The sequence below is a fragment of the Ruditapes philippinarum genome, unplaced genomic scaffold (genome assembly GCF_026571515.1).
Source record: "Ruditapes philippinarum isolate M1 unplaced genomic scaffold, ASM2657151v2 ctg3608_1_1_1_1, whole genome shotgun sequence".
In the NCBI taxonomy this organism is placed as follows: domain Eukaryota; kingdom Metazoa; phylum Mollusca; class Bivalvia; order Venerida; family Veneridae; genus Ruditapes; species Ruditapes philippinarum.
In genome coordinates, this window is record NW_026851778.1 from 44743 (window position 1) to 59247 (window position 14505).

The 14505-nt window shown below is 34.3% G+C and overlaps 1 protein-coding gene across 1 annotated transcript; it reads left to right on the forward strand.

The window, feature by feature from the left end:
• The first annotated feature begins 7156 nt into the window (after positions 1-7156).
• Positions 7157-9230, forward strand: LOC132739257 (uncharacterized). Its single transcript, XM_060726933.1, has one exon. The coding sequence runs from the start codon at positions 7276-7278 to the stop codon at positions 9088-9090; it is 1815 nt and encodes a 604-aa protein (XP_060582916.1). The 5' UTR covers positions 7157-7275; the 3' UTR covers positions 9091-9230.
• The last annotated feature ends 5275 nt before the right edge of the window (positions 9231-14505 follow it).

Genomic DNA, 14505 nt, shown 5'->3' on the forward strand with positions numbered 1-14505 from the left:
TAAAGAAATAAATTTACACTCCACATAGAAACACCTAACTTTATACTCCATATGAAAGAGCACTTAGATTACCAATAGTACAGCTAAAGTGGGACAATTTAATACTTTCAAATGATAAACTGTTTCATTTGACTCCTATCAATATATATTTTCTTACATTTTAGTGATAACAATGCCTGAATAATTTAACATGTAAACCCTATTGTTATAAATCCCCTTCTGTGTAAGTTAAAAAGTCTCCATTTCATAATAACAAGAGCACAATGATGGCCCTTATATCGCTGACCTGACTATGAAGGCTCAATCCCTTTTTATATGGGCTGTGTGAATAAGTTTTTGACCCCGGATGACCCATGTTCGAACTTGACCTAGAAATCATCAAAACAACGGTTACCATTCTGACCAATTTCTAGGATATTTGGACTGAAAAAGTAGCCCCTAGAGTATTAACAAGGTTTTACCATATACATGTATAGACTGTAACCTAGTTTTTGACCTGAGATGACCCATATTCAAATTTGACCTAGAAATCATCTAAAAAATCTTCCTGACCAATATCCAGGATACTTTGATCAAAACTGTAGCCACTAGGGTGTTAACAAGATTTTTCTATTTTTAGCTCCTGTGACTTATTGTTTGGCCCAAGATGACCCATATTCAAACTTGACCTAGAAATCATCAAAGCAACTTCATCAAACTGAATTCCAGGATATTTGGACTAAAACAGTAGAGCGCAATGATGGCCCTTATATCACTCACCTGACTATGAAGGCTCAATCCCATTTTATTTGGGCTAAGTGATCTAGTTTTTGACTTGAAATGACCCATATTAAAACTTGACCTAGAAACCATCAAAACAACCTTTCTGACCAATTTCCAGGATATTTGGACTGAAACAGTTTTTACAAGATTTTTCTATTTTTGGGCTGTGTGACATAAATTTTGACCCGAGATAACCCATATTCAAATTTGACCTAGAAACCATCAAAACAACCTTCCTGACCAATTTCCAGGATATTTTGATCAAAACTGCAGCCACAAGAGTGTGAACAAGATGTTTCTATTTTTAGATCATGTGACCTAGTTTTTGACATGAATTGACCCATTTTCAATCTTGATCTAGAAAAAAAAAACACCTTTCTGACCAATTTCCAGGTTATTTGGCCTGAAACAGTAGCCCCTAGAGTGTTAACAAGCTTTTTCTATATTTAGGCTGTGTGATCTAGTTTTTGACGCGAGATGACCCATATTCGAACTTGACCTAGAAATCAACAAAAGAACCTTCCTGACCAATTTCTAAAATATTTGGATCAAAACTGCAGTTTCTATAATATTAACAATATTTTTCTATTTTTGGCTCCTTTGACCTAGTTTTTGACAGGACAAGACCCATCATCAAAACAACCTTCCTGATCAATTTCCAGGATATTTGGATTAAAACTGCAACCACTACAGTCTTAGTAAGATTTTTCTATTTTTAGCTCCTGTGACCTAGTTTTTGACCCGCAAAGTTTGATTATGCGATACTGTATATACTGTAGAAGTGTATAATTTATTTTTGACATTCATGACCTTGATCTTGACCCAAATGACCCCTAACTAAACCCAAAGGAAGGGGACCTCCCTAAGCAGTTTGTATTAAATATGAATGGCATCAAGTGAAAAAAGGGCTGTATGAGCAAAAAAATGTTTAAATTTGTTATTTACACCAGTGATCTTGACCCTAGGGACCCCTAAAAATTAGAGGACCATAGTAAGGTATCCAGCTACCAAATATGAAAGATATCAAATAAATGAAGTAATTTAAGATAAATTCAACTTTTTGGAAAAGGTTAACCATACAAGGCCCTATTTTCAAAGTGATAAAAAGGGAAATAACTGGGGAAAATGGATGGCACAGGTATATACCTTGGCAATTTCATGTACTTTGTATTGATGTAGTATAGATAGAACTTAAGATAATCCAACTTGCCGTTTTAGGTTAACCTCCTACGGAAGTTCTCACCGGACAGTAATTATGTGGCTACTCTATTGTTCTCTCACACAAAAGAAAATAGCCACATAAAAGCATTACAGAATGAATGACATCAAAGAGAAAGAACAGTTACCTATTGTCCCTCTAGCCACATAATTACTGTCCTGTGAGTGGGCACAGACAGACGGACGGCTCAATTACTATATGCCCTGGGGGGCATAAAAACAAAAATCATAACAATTTCAAAATAATACAAGATAAGAAAAAAATAATTTAGGGATACTACATGTAAAAAAATATGCTGCACATTAAAATTTTAAATCTTTCGAATTGTAAAATATTTTGTCAAGTAGTTATAATTTCACAACCTGGTTTATCATATTAACTGCTTTATTAAAATGCAATTTCAAAACATATTGGGAAATTCATACCTGATTAAAACCTACATTATCCTATTCATATTTTAAACAAGAATAAACCTGTCAGCAGATAGATTTTAACTTCTTCCTTTATTCAAAGATAATTTCAGATTTCAATAGAACAAGAATGTGTTTCTTAAACACAAATGCCCCCTGCTCAGATTCCTGTCAGTAACTATATTATAAAAATGTTTATCCATTCACACAGGTATTGACAGGTTTAACACAAGTATATAACTTGACAGAGTGAAAAATATAAGTTGGCAAGTCATTGCTTATATAATGACTTGTGGTGAAGTTGAAAATATTCAACTTTATCAAATATATATAAAAGAAGTGACCCCTGGGGCGGGGCCAATTTTGAGCCCATGGCTTTTATTTGAACAAACTAGGTAACACCCATTAGAAGATTTTTTATGTTGAATATCTAAGCTCTAGCTCTTTGGGTTTTTTTAAGGAGATTTTTTTTTAATTTTTACTTATAATATACATATCAGGCAAAGCAATGAACCCCCGAGGCGGGGCAAATTTTGACCCCAGGGCCTTTTAGCTCACCAGAGCCAAAGGCTCAGGGTGAGCTATTAGTATCAAAGGGGGATGCTCCGGCGTCCATAGTCCGTCGTCATGCGTCAACAATCGTCTTCTTCTCTGAAACTACTAAGCAGATTTACTTCAAATTTGGTCTGTAGCATCCTTGTGACAGTCACACTTGAATTTGCTCATGTCATTCCAATTGGCCCCTTGTAGGGGTCAGCAGAGCTAAAAATAGAAAAACCTTTAAACGTCTATTTCTACAGAACTAATTGATGGATGATCACCAAACTTTGTCTGTAGCATTCTTAGGTAGTCTTTTCTCAAATTTGCTAATATTATTTTGAATGGCCCCTTTTAGGGGTCTCTAGGGCTAAAAATAGAAAAACCTTTAATCATCTTCTCCTACAGAACTAATTGATGGATGATCACCAAACTTTGTCTGTAGCATTCTTGCGTAGTGTTTTATCAAGTTTGCTCATATTATTTGATTGGCCCCTTTTAGGGGCCACTAAAGCTTAAAATAGAAATACCATTAAATGACTATTTCTACAGAACTAATTGATGGATGATCACCAAACTTTGTCTGTAGCATTGTTGGGTAGTCTTTTATCAAGTTTGCTAGTATTATTTTGATTGGCCCCTTTTAGGGGTCTCTAAGGGCTAAAAATAGAAAAACCTTTAAACATCTTCTCCTACAGAACTAATTGATGGATGATCACCAAACTTTGTTGGTAGCATTCTCGGGTAATGTTTTATCAAGTTTGCTCATATTAATTTGATTGGCCCCTTTTAGGGGCCTCTAAAGCTAAAAATAGAAATACCGTTAAATGTCTATTTCTAGAGAACTAATTGATGGATGATCACCAATTTTGTCTATAGCATTCTTGGGTAGTCTTTTATCAAGTTTGCTTATATTATTTTGATTGGCCCCTTTTAGGGGCCGCAAAAGCTAAAAATAGAAATACCTTTAAATGTCTATTTCTACAGAACTAATTGATGGATGATCACCAAACTTTGTCTGTAGCATTCTTGGGTAGTCTTTTATCAAGTTTGCTCATATTAATTTGATTGGCCCCTTTTAGGGGCCGCTTAAGCTAAAAATAGAAAAACCTTTAAACATCTTCTCCTACAGAACTAATTTATGGATGATCACCAAACTTTGTAGCATTTTTGGGTAATCTTTTATCAAGTTTGCTCACATTAATTTGATTGGCCCCTTTTAGGGGCCGCTTAAGCTAAAAATAGAAAAAACCTTTAAACATCTCCTACTTCAGAACCAATTGATGGATGATCACCAAACTTTGTCTGTAGCATTCTTGGGTACTCTTTTATCAAGTTTGCTTATATTAATTTGATTAGCCCCTTTTAGGGGCCACTAAAGCTAAAAATAGAAAAAACCTTTGAACATCATTTTCTACTGAAATAATTGATAGATGATCACCAAACTTTGTAGCATTATTAGGTAGTCTTTTATCAAGTTTGCTCATATGAATTTGATTAGCCCCATTTAAGCTAAAGCTTAAATGCCCCAGGTCATGGCATTTCTTAAAATTTCTGTTTAAACATATTCTATGCTCAAATTTAATATTAGAATATATTGACATTCCAACACTGAAAAGCAGTTATTTCTGGTGAGCGACTCAGGGCCATCATGGCTCTCTTGTATTTGAGCAAACTTGGTAGACACTCACTAGAAGCTGTTTCATGTTTAATATCTAAGCTTTAGCTTTTTGGGTCTTATAAAAAGATTTTATAAGGTTTTTTCATGGAATTAAATTCTTTGAACAATTTTTAAAGGTGACCACCAAACGAGCATTCCTGTGAAGTTTGGATGAAATTGGCTTAGTGGTTTATGAGGAGATGTCATTTTAAGTAAAAAGTTTACGGACAGATGGACAGACGCCGGAAAAATTGTGATCACAAAAGCTCACCTTGTAACTTTGTGACAGGTGAGCTAAAAAAAACCAATAAAAATACCCAAAATAACGCAAAACACTGTCTAAGCCTTTACTGATTTTGCTTCTTACTATTTGACCAACACTAGAGATCTTCTCTTACAAAATTCCCTGACTTTTCCCTGACTTTTGCTTACTTTTCAGCTTTCCCTGACCAATTTCAAATTTCTCTGTTTTTTCCCTGACCTTGAAAAAAATATTTTTCCCTGACTTTTCCCTGACAGTGGGAACCCTGAAGAAATCAAAGAACTCACTGAAAATCTTCAGGCTGGAAAATACAGAAAAAATGTTAACATAAACATGAAATCGCTTCACAAGAAACAAATTTATTAGATAGTCATGAACTAGAACTGCTACTGTCATGGCGTGAATACCCCCACATACCACTTTGTCAGAACCAACAGTGGTCATTTAGAGCTCAAGGACAACCTCCCTGCCAAATCTGAGGGTAGTAAGTCTGAGTGCATTGCCATATATGCTTTTAATGTGAAAATGTCAAAATCAATACACTATGGACAGGCATTCTTAAGCATTTGAACAGACAAGATTATTGTAGTAAAAGCCCTGTATTTTTCTTTATTATTTCTTTCCACAACCCACTATTTGAATCGTCAATTATTCTTTTATCCAGTTTGATTTTATTGAGTTCAAAAATATAGGAATGTCGATCATATTTAGACCATCGTTTTTGTTCTCCTGTATTATCACATCCCGTTTGACTTTATCCCTTTTTGAGCTCCATATAAATTCATTGACTTATTCATAGTCTTTCTAGATTTATTTATAATCTGTCTTGAATATTCAAAGTCTATCTTGACTTTTTCATAGTCTATTATAAATCTTCAATGATGATAGTCTATCTTGATGTAGATAAGGTCAATTTCAATCCAAACCATACTCTACATTGACTTATTCATAGTCATCAACGATCATACATTACCACATGAAAACACAGTAAATGTAGTGTTCAACATTATAACCTAATTAAACATTTGAGATCTAATAAAAAGCTATTCAGACAATACTGTGCTTTTATTATGATAACTTTTATATTAAAACTACATGCCTCCAGATGTGTCAAAATATTTCAATAAAATCAAACTTGAGAAAATGTACAAAGATGTAAGAAAAAGTTTCAAGATTCAAGTAATATTTTACATATACAGTAATGTTCGATTTATGATTTACAACAATATTTCTACTGTGTTACTAATGCAATTAAGACCATTTATGCATATTTTGACCATTTTTGGATAATTTACATGGTTAATGTTAGTGCCATTGTTAATGTGTAAATTGATTTCCTTTGGTTACTTCATAATATTACACATTCAAATACAGTTTCAAAATTTTCATGAAAATTAGCATGAATCTGGAGGCATGCTGCTTTAACCCTTTTCCTCATGAGCATATTTTTAAAAATGGCCATTTTATATTGAACAGCCTCCTGTTACAAGTTCAAACTGCTATAAAACTATGAAAAATGCTTCAATTCGAATCAAACTAATTGGCACAAATGTTGATTGGACATTTGCCTTTGTAACAACATGCTCAGTCTTAAATTTCCTGTTACCATGGCAACAAGTGGACATCTTAAAATTGCCAAAAATCACTATTTTTGCGATGATTTTTTCCATCAAAATTGATTTCAAAGTGCTGCAACTTCTCAATGGATTGAGATAGAGTCTAAGGCTTTTCAGCATTGGTTAAACATTACCTTACGATCGACCTGGGGTCACTTTAAGCCTCTCACATGTCCAAAATTATCTTGGCGATCATGGGCGGCACCGTAAAAGTGATCACTTTTTTTAGGCAACATTTCCCAAATGAAAAACAGTGTTAAATGGGGTCTAAATAGGGTAATTTTTCACTGTTTGAAGCCTCAAAAGGGGGGGGGGGAGTTGAAAAGCTGTCAAAACACGTCTATATAAAGTAAAGGGTTAAAACCAATGTAAATTAAAGTTCAGCGATTGCAAATTATAAGATTGATTACACAAGGAAATCGGGCTAAATTAGTTAAAGGGAGAAAATTGACAAAAAATATCAAAATATTACAAAACATGACAATTACAATTCATACATTTTTTTTTTGCATGAAAAATGAATAAAACAAATTAAAACATGCAGCAATTTAGTTAAATCAGTTGTTTAATACTTTGACATTCATTCAGTAGAGATTTACCTTAACAACTGCTATTTATAAATCCATTATAAATAACAAGAAAGATCAAATAGAATTACCAGTTAACTACCGTCTCTACACACAATTTGAATAAGAATAATCAATTTGTCGTGGATAGATCTATACTTCGATCCTCATTTGAACAATTTTAATCAGAATTATATAGAATTTAGTACTGTGTAGTTAATTCATGTTTTCAATAAAATAATCATGGCACAATCCAGGATAGACTTCAGTGCTTCATTTACACAGGACTCTGATGAAGTTCAGGAAATGTTTTGTGAACAATGTGATAAACATGAAAAGAAATATGTTCCTGCTGAAGGATTTTGTGAGGAATGTTTTAAGTTCTTGTGTGGGACTTGTTTGAAGTACCATAAAATATACATGAAATCCCATACCATCAAAGATAAGGATAACATGCCACAGGATTTCTGTCTAGAGAAGTGTTCTGTTCATCAAGATGAATTGCTCAAGTTCTATTGTCAAGCTTGCGAGAAATTTGCCTGTACTGAATGCAAGACACAAGACCATTGGAATTGTAGTATAATGGTCGACCATTTGCCAGCTCTTGTTCCAGGAATTGAAAACAGCCAAGAAATCAAAGAACTTAACGAAAATCTTGATGAGTTAATGAAAGATTTGGACAATACAGAAAAGCATGTGAACATAAACATGAAATATGTTGCTTCACAAGAAACAAAGATATTGGATACAGTCATGAAAAAAAAGAAAGAAATATTGTCAGTGTTTGAAAAGCATCAAAAAGATGTAATTCAAAACTTTGAGAAAAAAGTAGAAGAAACCTTACAAAGACTTGAAGAAGAGAAAAGAGAGAAGATTGACAAATTACAAGAACATCAAAATAAATTAGAAAAGTTATTAAATGATGAGGAAAATGAAATTCAAAAGAAAATTGAAATCATAAAAAAGAATGACAAGAAAGTTTTGCAAACAATCATTGAAGAAACCTCAAAAATGAAAACAAATCTAAACAGCATATCAACAGAGCTGGCTTATCATCAAGGTACAAATCAAAGATGTCAACTGTTTGTTGCTATGAAGAAGGGGCAAAAAATCATTGATCAATTGAAACCAGATGCAGATAAACAATGTAAGAACAATTCAATTCATTATTACAAAGTAGAATGCAAAGCTTTGGAACAAAATATAACCAATTTACAAGACTGTGATAAATTTTTCACCTATCAAGAAATACATGAACCTGAAGTACAAAGCACTGCAAGTTTAGACACAGATATTAAATTCACATGTTACTCATTTTCATCTTTATGCTTATTGTCTGAAAACTGTCTCCTGGTAACTAATTATAATGCTAGTAAGCTAATTATATTCAAGGATTTATCAGTCAGCACTTCATCATATGAAAGAATAGACCTGCCTTCCAACTCTCCAGCTGTTGCTAAAGTTGACAATAACAAAGTTGCTGTTACATGTCCTAGATTTGGAATAGTAAGGCTAATAACATTCTCTAAGTGCATGACAGTGACCAACACTGAAGATATAAAAGTAGGAGGAGGTTGTTGTGGTGTTGCCTATAGTAACAACAAGTTTGTAGTATCTTACACAACCTTTCCAGCAACAGTAAAGATACTTGACATGTCTGGTAAAGTACTGAAAACATTTGATAAAGATCAACATGGGAAGCATCTGTTTAATGATCCTTGTTTCGTCACAGTCAGTGCAGACAACACAGTTATATATGTATCTGACACCGAGAATAACTGTGTGATAGGTTTAAACTTGGATGGGAAAGTCAAGGCCATTTACAAGGATGACCAGTTGAAAAGGCCACATCAACTGACAGCAGATAAGTCTGGGGCAGTGTTTGTGTGTGGACATTTGTCACACAATATACATCAGTTATCATCTGACCTAACCAAAGTGAAGATTCTAGTGGGTGTAACAAGTCCCGCAGGTGTGGCATACTGCAAGACTAAAAACAGGTTGTTTGCGAGTCAATATGCTGATAACATTAAAGTGTATGATTTTTCAATGAAATAAACTATTCTATTTCTTCCACTTCTTGAAACTTAAACTAAAAATGCTTTAGGCCTCTAGCCAATTACATGACAAATAGTGCAACACATAGAATTAACATAATTGGTTCATTATTTATAAAGTACCTAAAATTCCTAAAAATCGCTAAACATTTTCCAGAAGGGCTATTATACCAACACATTTTTTGCTAAATTCAGAAATCATTGTAAATTTGTGACATTCAGTGTTAGCAAGTGTTGGTAATAACATTAAAAAGTGTTAAGGTTTTAAAGTTCATACGATACATTTTTGTGTTTACAATAAAATAAAATGGATTCTGAAGGACTTGAATAATATTATGGATTTACCCATGTGTTCATTACTTATGAGTAGATTTTTCCATATCAAAAAGCCTGTGGGGCCTTTATTAGGGGAGGGGCGTTTATTAGAAGTTTTACAGTATAAATGATTTAGCACACTGATAACATATAATTGAAAAAATGAATAATGGCTCAATTCAAATGTTATAAAGCTTTATAATTCTAAAAAGGTGTCCATTACTATCCTATAACAAAACAAAATATAAAGGGAATTTTATATACGTTTTGATTTATTATAGTATGAAATAGCTCTACATTCATTTGTAAGAATGTGGGCTGTAATTTGTTTTGCTTATATTTAAAGTTAATTTGAAATTAAATAACACTAGATAATGTGTAGTTTTATCAGCATATCAAATCAATAAAAGTTATGAACCTATAATTATTGTTGGAATGTGGTCTTTGTTTGGTTTTACGGCGCACCAATAATAATAATAATAATAATAATAATAAAGACTTTATTTAAAGAGGCAACATAGTTGGGCATACCCAGTCTTCCCTATAAGCCTCAACACAATTTAGGTCATATGACTCCAAAACAGGAAAGATTATCAAGGCTAACCTTGAGTATTACAAATGTTAAAGCAACACCAGGGGTCAAAACCATCTCACTTGCTTGAGCTAAGAGATGCTTAGACTCCAGTAATTAATACAGGCCATTAATACCCCCACCAGCAACTTTGACTTTTTGAAAAATAAGTGGTCTGAAGAAAAATTTGAACTCGACCTATATTAAATAAAGTATCATCTGTGTACAAAGAATTATTATACCCCCAAAAACGAAGTTTGGGGGGGTATATAGGAGTCACCCTGTGGTCGGTCGGTCGGTCGGGCGGTCGGTCGGTCCAGACGTCCGTTGCATTTTCCTTGTCCGGAGCATAACTTGAAAACTAATGGTTGGAATTCAATATAACTACATACAATGGTCAAGCACATTGAGAGGAAGTGCAGTACACAAGAACCATAACTCTATCTTGACTAGTTACAGAGTTATTGCCCTTTGTTACTTTTCCTTGTCCGGGGCATAACTTGAAAACTACTGGTTGGAATTCAAAACAACTTCATACAATTGTCAAACACAATAAGGGGAAGTGCAGTGCACAAGAACCATAACTCTATCTAAAGTAATTACAGAGTTATTGCCCTTTGTTGCTTTTCCAATGCTTTTTTTTTTGTCCGTTGCATTTTCCTTGTCCGGAGCATAACTTGAAGACTAATGGTTGGAATTCAATATAACTACATACAATGGTCAAGCACATTGAGAGGAAGTGCAGTGCGTAAGAAACATAACTCTATCTTGACTAATTACAGAGTTATTGCCCTTTGTTACTTTTCCTTGTCCGTGGCATAACTTGAAAACTACTGGTTGGAATTCAAAACAACTTCATACAATTGTCAAACACAATAAGGGAAGTGCAGTGCCACAAGAACCATAACTCTATCTAAAAGTAATTACAGAGTTATTGCCCTTTGTTGCTTTTCAATTGCCTTCTTTGTTTGTCCGGAGCATAACTTGAAGACTAATGGTTGGAATTCAATATAACTACATACAATGGCCAAGCACATTGAGAGGAAGTGCAGTGCATAAGAACCATAACTCTATCTAAAGTTATTACAGAGTTATTGCCCTTTATTACTTTTCCATTGCTTTCTTTTGTCGGGACCATAACTTGAAGACTTATTGTTGGTATTCATTATAACTTCATACAATGGTCCAGCACATTGAGAGGAAGTGCAGTGCACAAGAACCATAACTCCATTTTGACTTATTACAGAGTTACTGCCCTTTGTTTCTTTTCCTTGTCCAGAGCATGACTTTAAAACTACTCAGGGTTGGAATTCAAAACAACTTCATACAATGGTTCAAGCACAATAAGGGGAAGTGCAGTGCACAAGAACCATAACTCCATCTTTTACTAATTACAGAGTTATTGCCATTTGTTACTTTTCCATTGCTTTTCTTTTGTCCGGACCATAACTTGAAGACTTATTGTTGGAATTCATTATTAACTTCATACAATGGTCAAGCACATTGAGAGGAAGTGCAGTGCATAAGAACCATAACTCCATCTTGACTTATTACAGAGTTACTGCCCTTTGTTACTTTTCCTTGTCCAGAGCATGACTTGAAAACTACTGGTTGGAATTCAAAAACAACTTTCATACAATGGTCAAGCACAATAAGGGGAAGTGCAGTGCACAAGAACCATAACTCCATCTTGACTAATTACAGAGTTACTGCCCTTTTGTTACTTTTCCTTGTCCAGAGCATAACTTGAAAACTACTGTTTGGAATTCAGTACAACTTCATACAGTTTGTCAAGGACATTCAAAGGAAGTGCAGTGCACAAGAGCCATAACTCCATTTTGACAAAATACAGAGTTACTGCCCTTTGATACTTTTTCCTTGTCCGGAGCATAACTTTAAACGTACTGGTTGGAATTCAAAACAACTTCATACAATGGTCAAGCACAATAAGAGGAAGTGCAGTGCACAAGAACTATAACTCTATCTTCAGTATTTATAGAGTTATGCCCTTTGTTCTTTTTTCTTTGTCTTTCTGGACTTATTACAGAGTAATTCAATTAAACTTCATCAATGGCCAACCACATTGAAAGGAAATGCAACTTACATGAACCACAATTATCTTTAATTGCCCACAACCATAACTCTATGTTTCAATTCTTTTACAAGGTATTCTGTTACTAGTAACATCCTCATTTCCGAAGCAGACTTGTGGGGGTATTAATCACATTTAGTGATAGTTCTAGTTTCAATTAATTGCAATCCCAACCAGTATCTTCATATAAACTTGCTATTAACTAAGTGTGATTACAATATCTCATTTCTAACTCTAGTAATTGTCCAGAAACCATTTTTCTATTTATAGTAATGGTGACCTTAACCCCAGGGTTAAGGTCATACCAACCAAAGGCATACCAAACGGGGTCTTCATATAAGCTTGCTATACACCATATTTGATTACAATATTTCAATCCTAACTAGTTTATTTGTCTGGAAATCATTTCTCTATTTTTAGTAATGGTGACCTTGACCTTGAAGGAGACTGACCGACGGCAACCGACCAACTGAACGACAAGCTGACTCCTATTTACCCGCCCCCCCCCACCCTTCCTAAACTTCGTTTGTGGGGGTATGAATATGATTTTTATACCATAAATACAACAGTATGATGGACGTTTAGAATCATCTGTACAAACTGGCAGTGAAATAACAATATTCATTAAAGGTGGTAATACCTTTATCATATGTTTGTTTAATTGGGTTTTACATTACACCAACACAGTTATTACTTAGTAGGTCATTATATGGCGACATTCCAGCTTTACTGGTGGAGGATTATTTTAGGCACGAATGGGCACCTGAGAAGAACCACGGACCTTCCTTAAGCTAGCTGGATAGCTTCCTCACATGAAAGAATCCAAAGTCCCTGTCCGGATTCAAACCCACAGCTAAGAGGGGCGAGTGGTTTGAAGTCAACAACCTTAACCACTCGGCCAAGGACGCCCCCCAAACATGTGTATTAATAAACAATAATTACTAAAAAGTGTTGAATAATATTTCAAGAAATATTTTTGAACATAAAAAATATAATTGCATCATCATGTGAAATTTACACTGCTAGTTAGATGACAAGCCAGAATGCTATCAAATAGTAACAAGAGGTCCCAGAGGGCCCTGGATCGCTCACCTGAGAAATGGCACAATTTGAAAACAAGGGACAGCTTAATCTGAACAATTTTTGTGTACTGTCACCAAGGAAATTTTTGTGTAAAATTATTTCAAATATGGACAAGTGGTTTAGATGTTGTTGTTTTCACTCTGGCAGCCTTTTTATTAAACAGTTCAGCCTTTCACTAAGTGAGAGGTGAGCTAATAAAAAGATGACAGAAAGAGTAGGAAAACAAACATTGACCAGGCTGGGGATTGAACGGTCGACCTTGGGCCAATTTTGACCCTAGGGGTTTTATTTCAATAAATATAGAACATGTGTCATGCCAAATATCCAAGCTCTACCTCTTTTGAATTTTCACAAGATGACTTTTTAAAATTTTACTATGTATATATAAGGAAAATCAATGACCCCTAGGGAGGGGCCAATTTTGACCTTAGGGCTTTTATTTGAACAAATTTGGTAGACATCAACTAGAAGATATTTCATGCCAAATATCTAAACTCTAGCTCTTTTGGATTTTCACAAGATTTTGATTAGTTTTTACTATATACATATAAGGAAAATCAATGACCCCCTGGGGCGGGCCAATTTTGACCCAAGGGTTTTATTTGAACAAACATGGTAGACATCCACTAAAACATGTTTCATGCCAAATATCTAAACTCGAGCTCTTTTGGATTTTCACAATTTTTACTATATACATATAAGGAAATTCAATGACCCCTGCGGCAGGGCCAATTTTGACCCTGGGGCATTTATATGAACAAACTTGGACACTCACTAGAAGATATTTCATGCTGAATATCTCAGCTCTACCTCTTTTGGATTTTCACAAGTTGATCTTTGAAGTTTTATCTATATACATATCAGGTAAATCAATGACCCCTGGGGTGGGGCAAATTTTGACCCCAGGGCTTTTATTTGAACAAACTTGGTAGACACACACTAGAAGATGTTTCATGCTTTGTATCTAAACTCTAGCTCTTGGTTTTTTAAAAGAACATATTTTAAGTTTTTACTATACAAATATAAGGAAAACCAATGACACATCCCCCCCCCCATATTTTGACCCCAGGGCTTTTATTTGAACAAACTTGGAAGACACCCATTAGAACATGTTTCATGCCAAATATCTAAGCTCTACCTCTTTTGAATTTTCACAAGATGACTTTTTAAGATTTTACTATATATATGTATATATAAGGAAAATCAATGACCCCTAGGGAGGGGCCAATTTTATTTGAACAAATTTGGTAGACATCCACTAGAAGATATTTCATGCCAAATATCTTAACTCTAGCTCTTTTGGATTTTCACAAGATTTTGATTAGTTTTTACTATATACATAATTATAAGGAAAA

Excerpts from the sequence above, each read along its gene's own strand:
- LOC132739257 (XM_060726933.1), top strand. The coding sequence starts at position 7,276 with ATGGCACAATCCAGGATAGACTTCAGTGCTTCATTTACACAGGACTCT.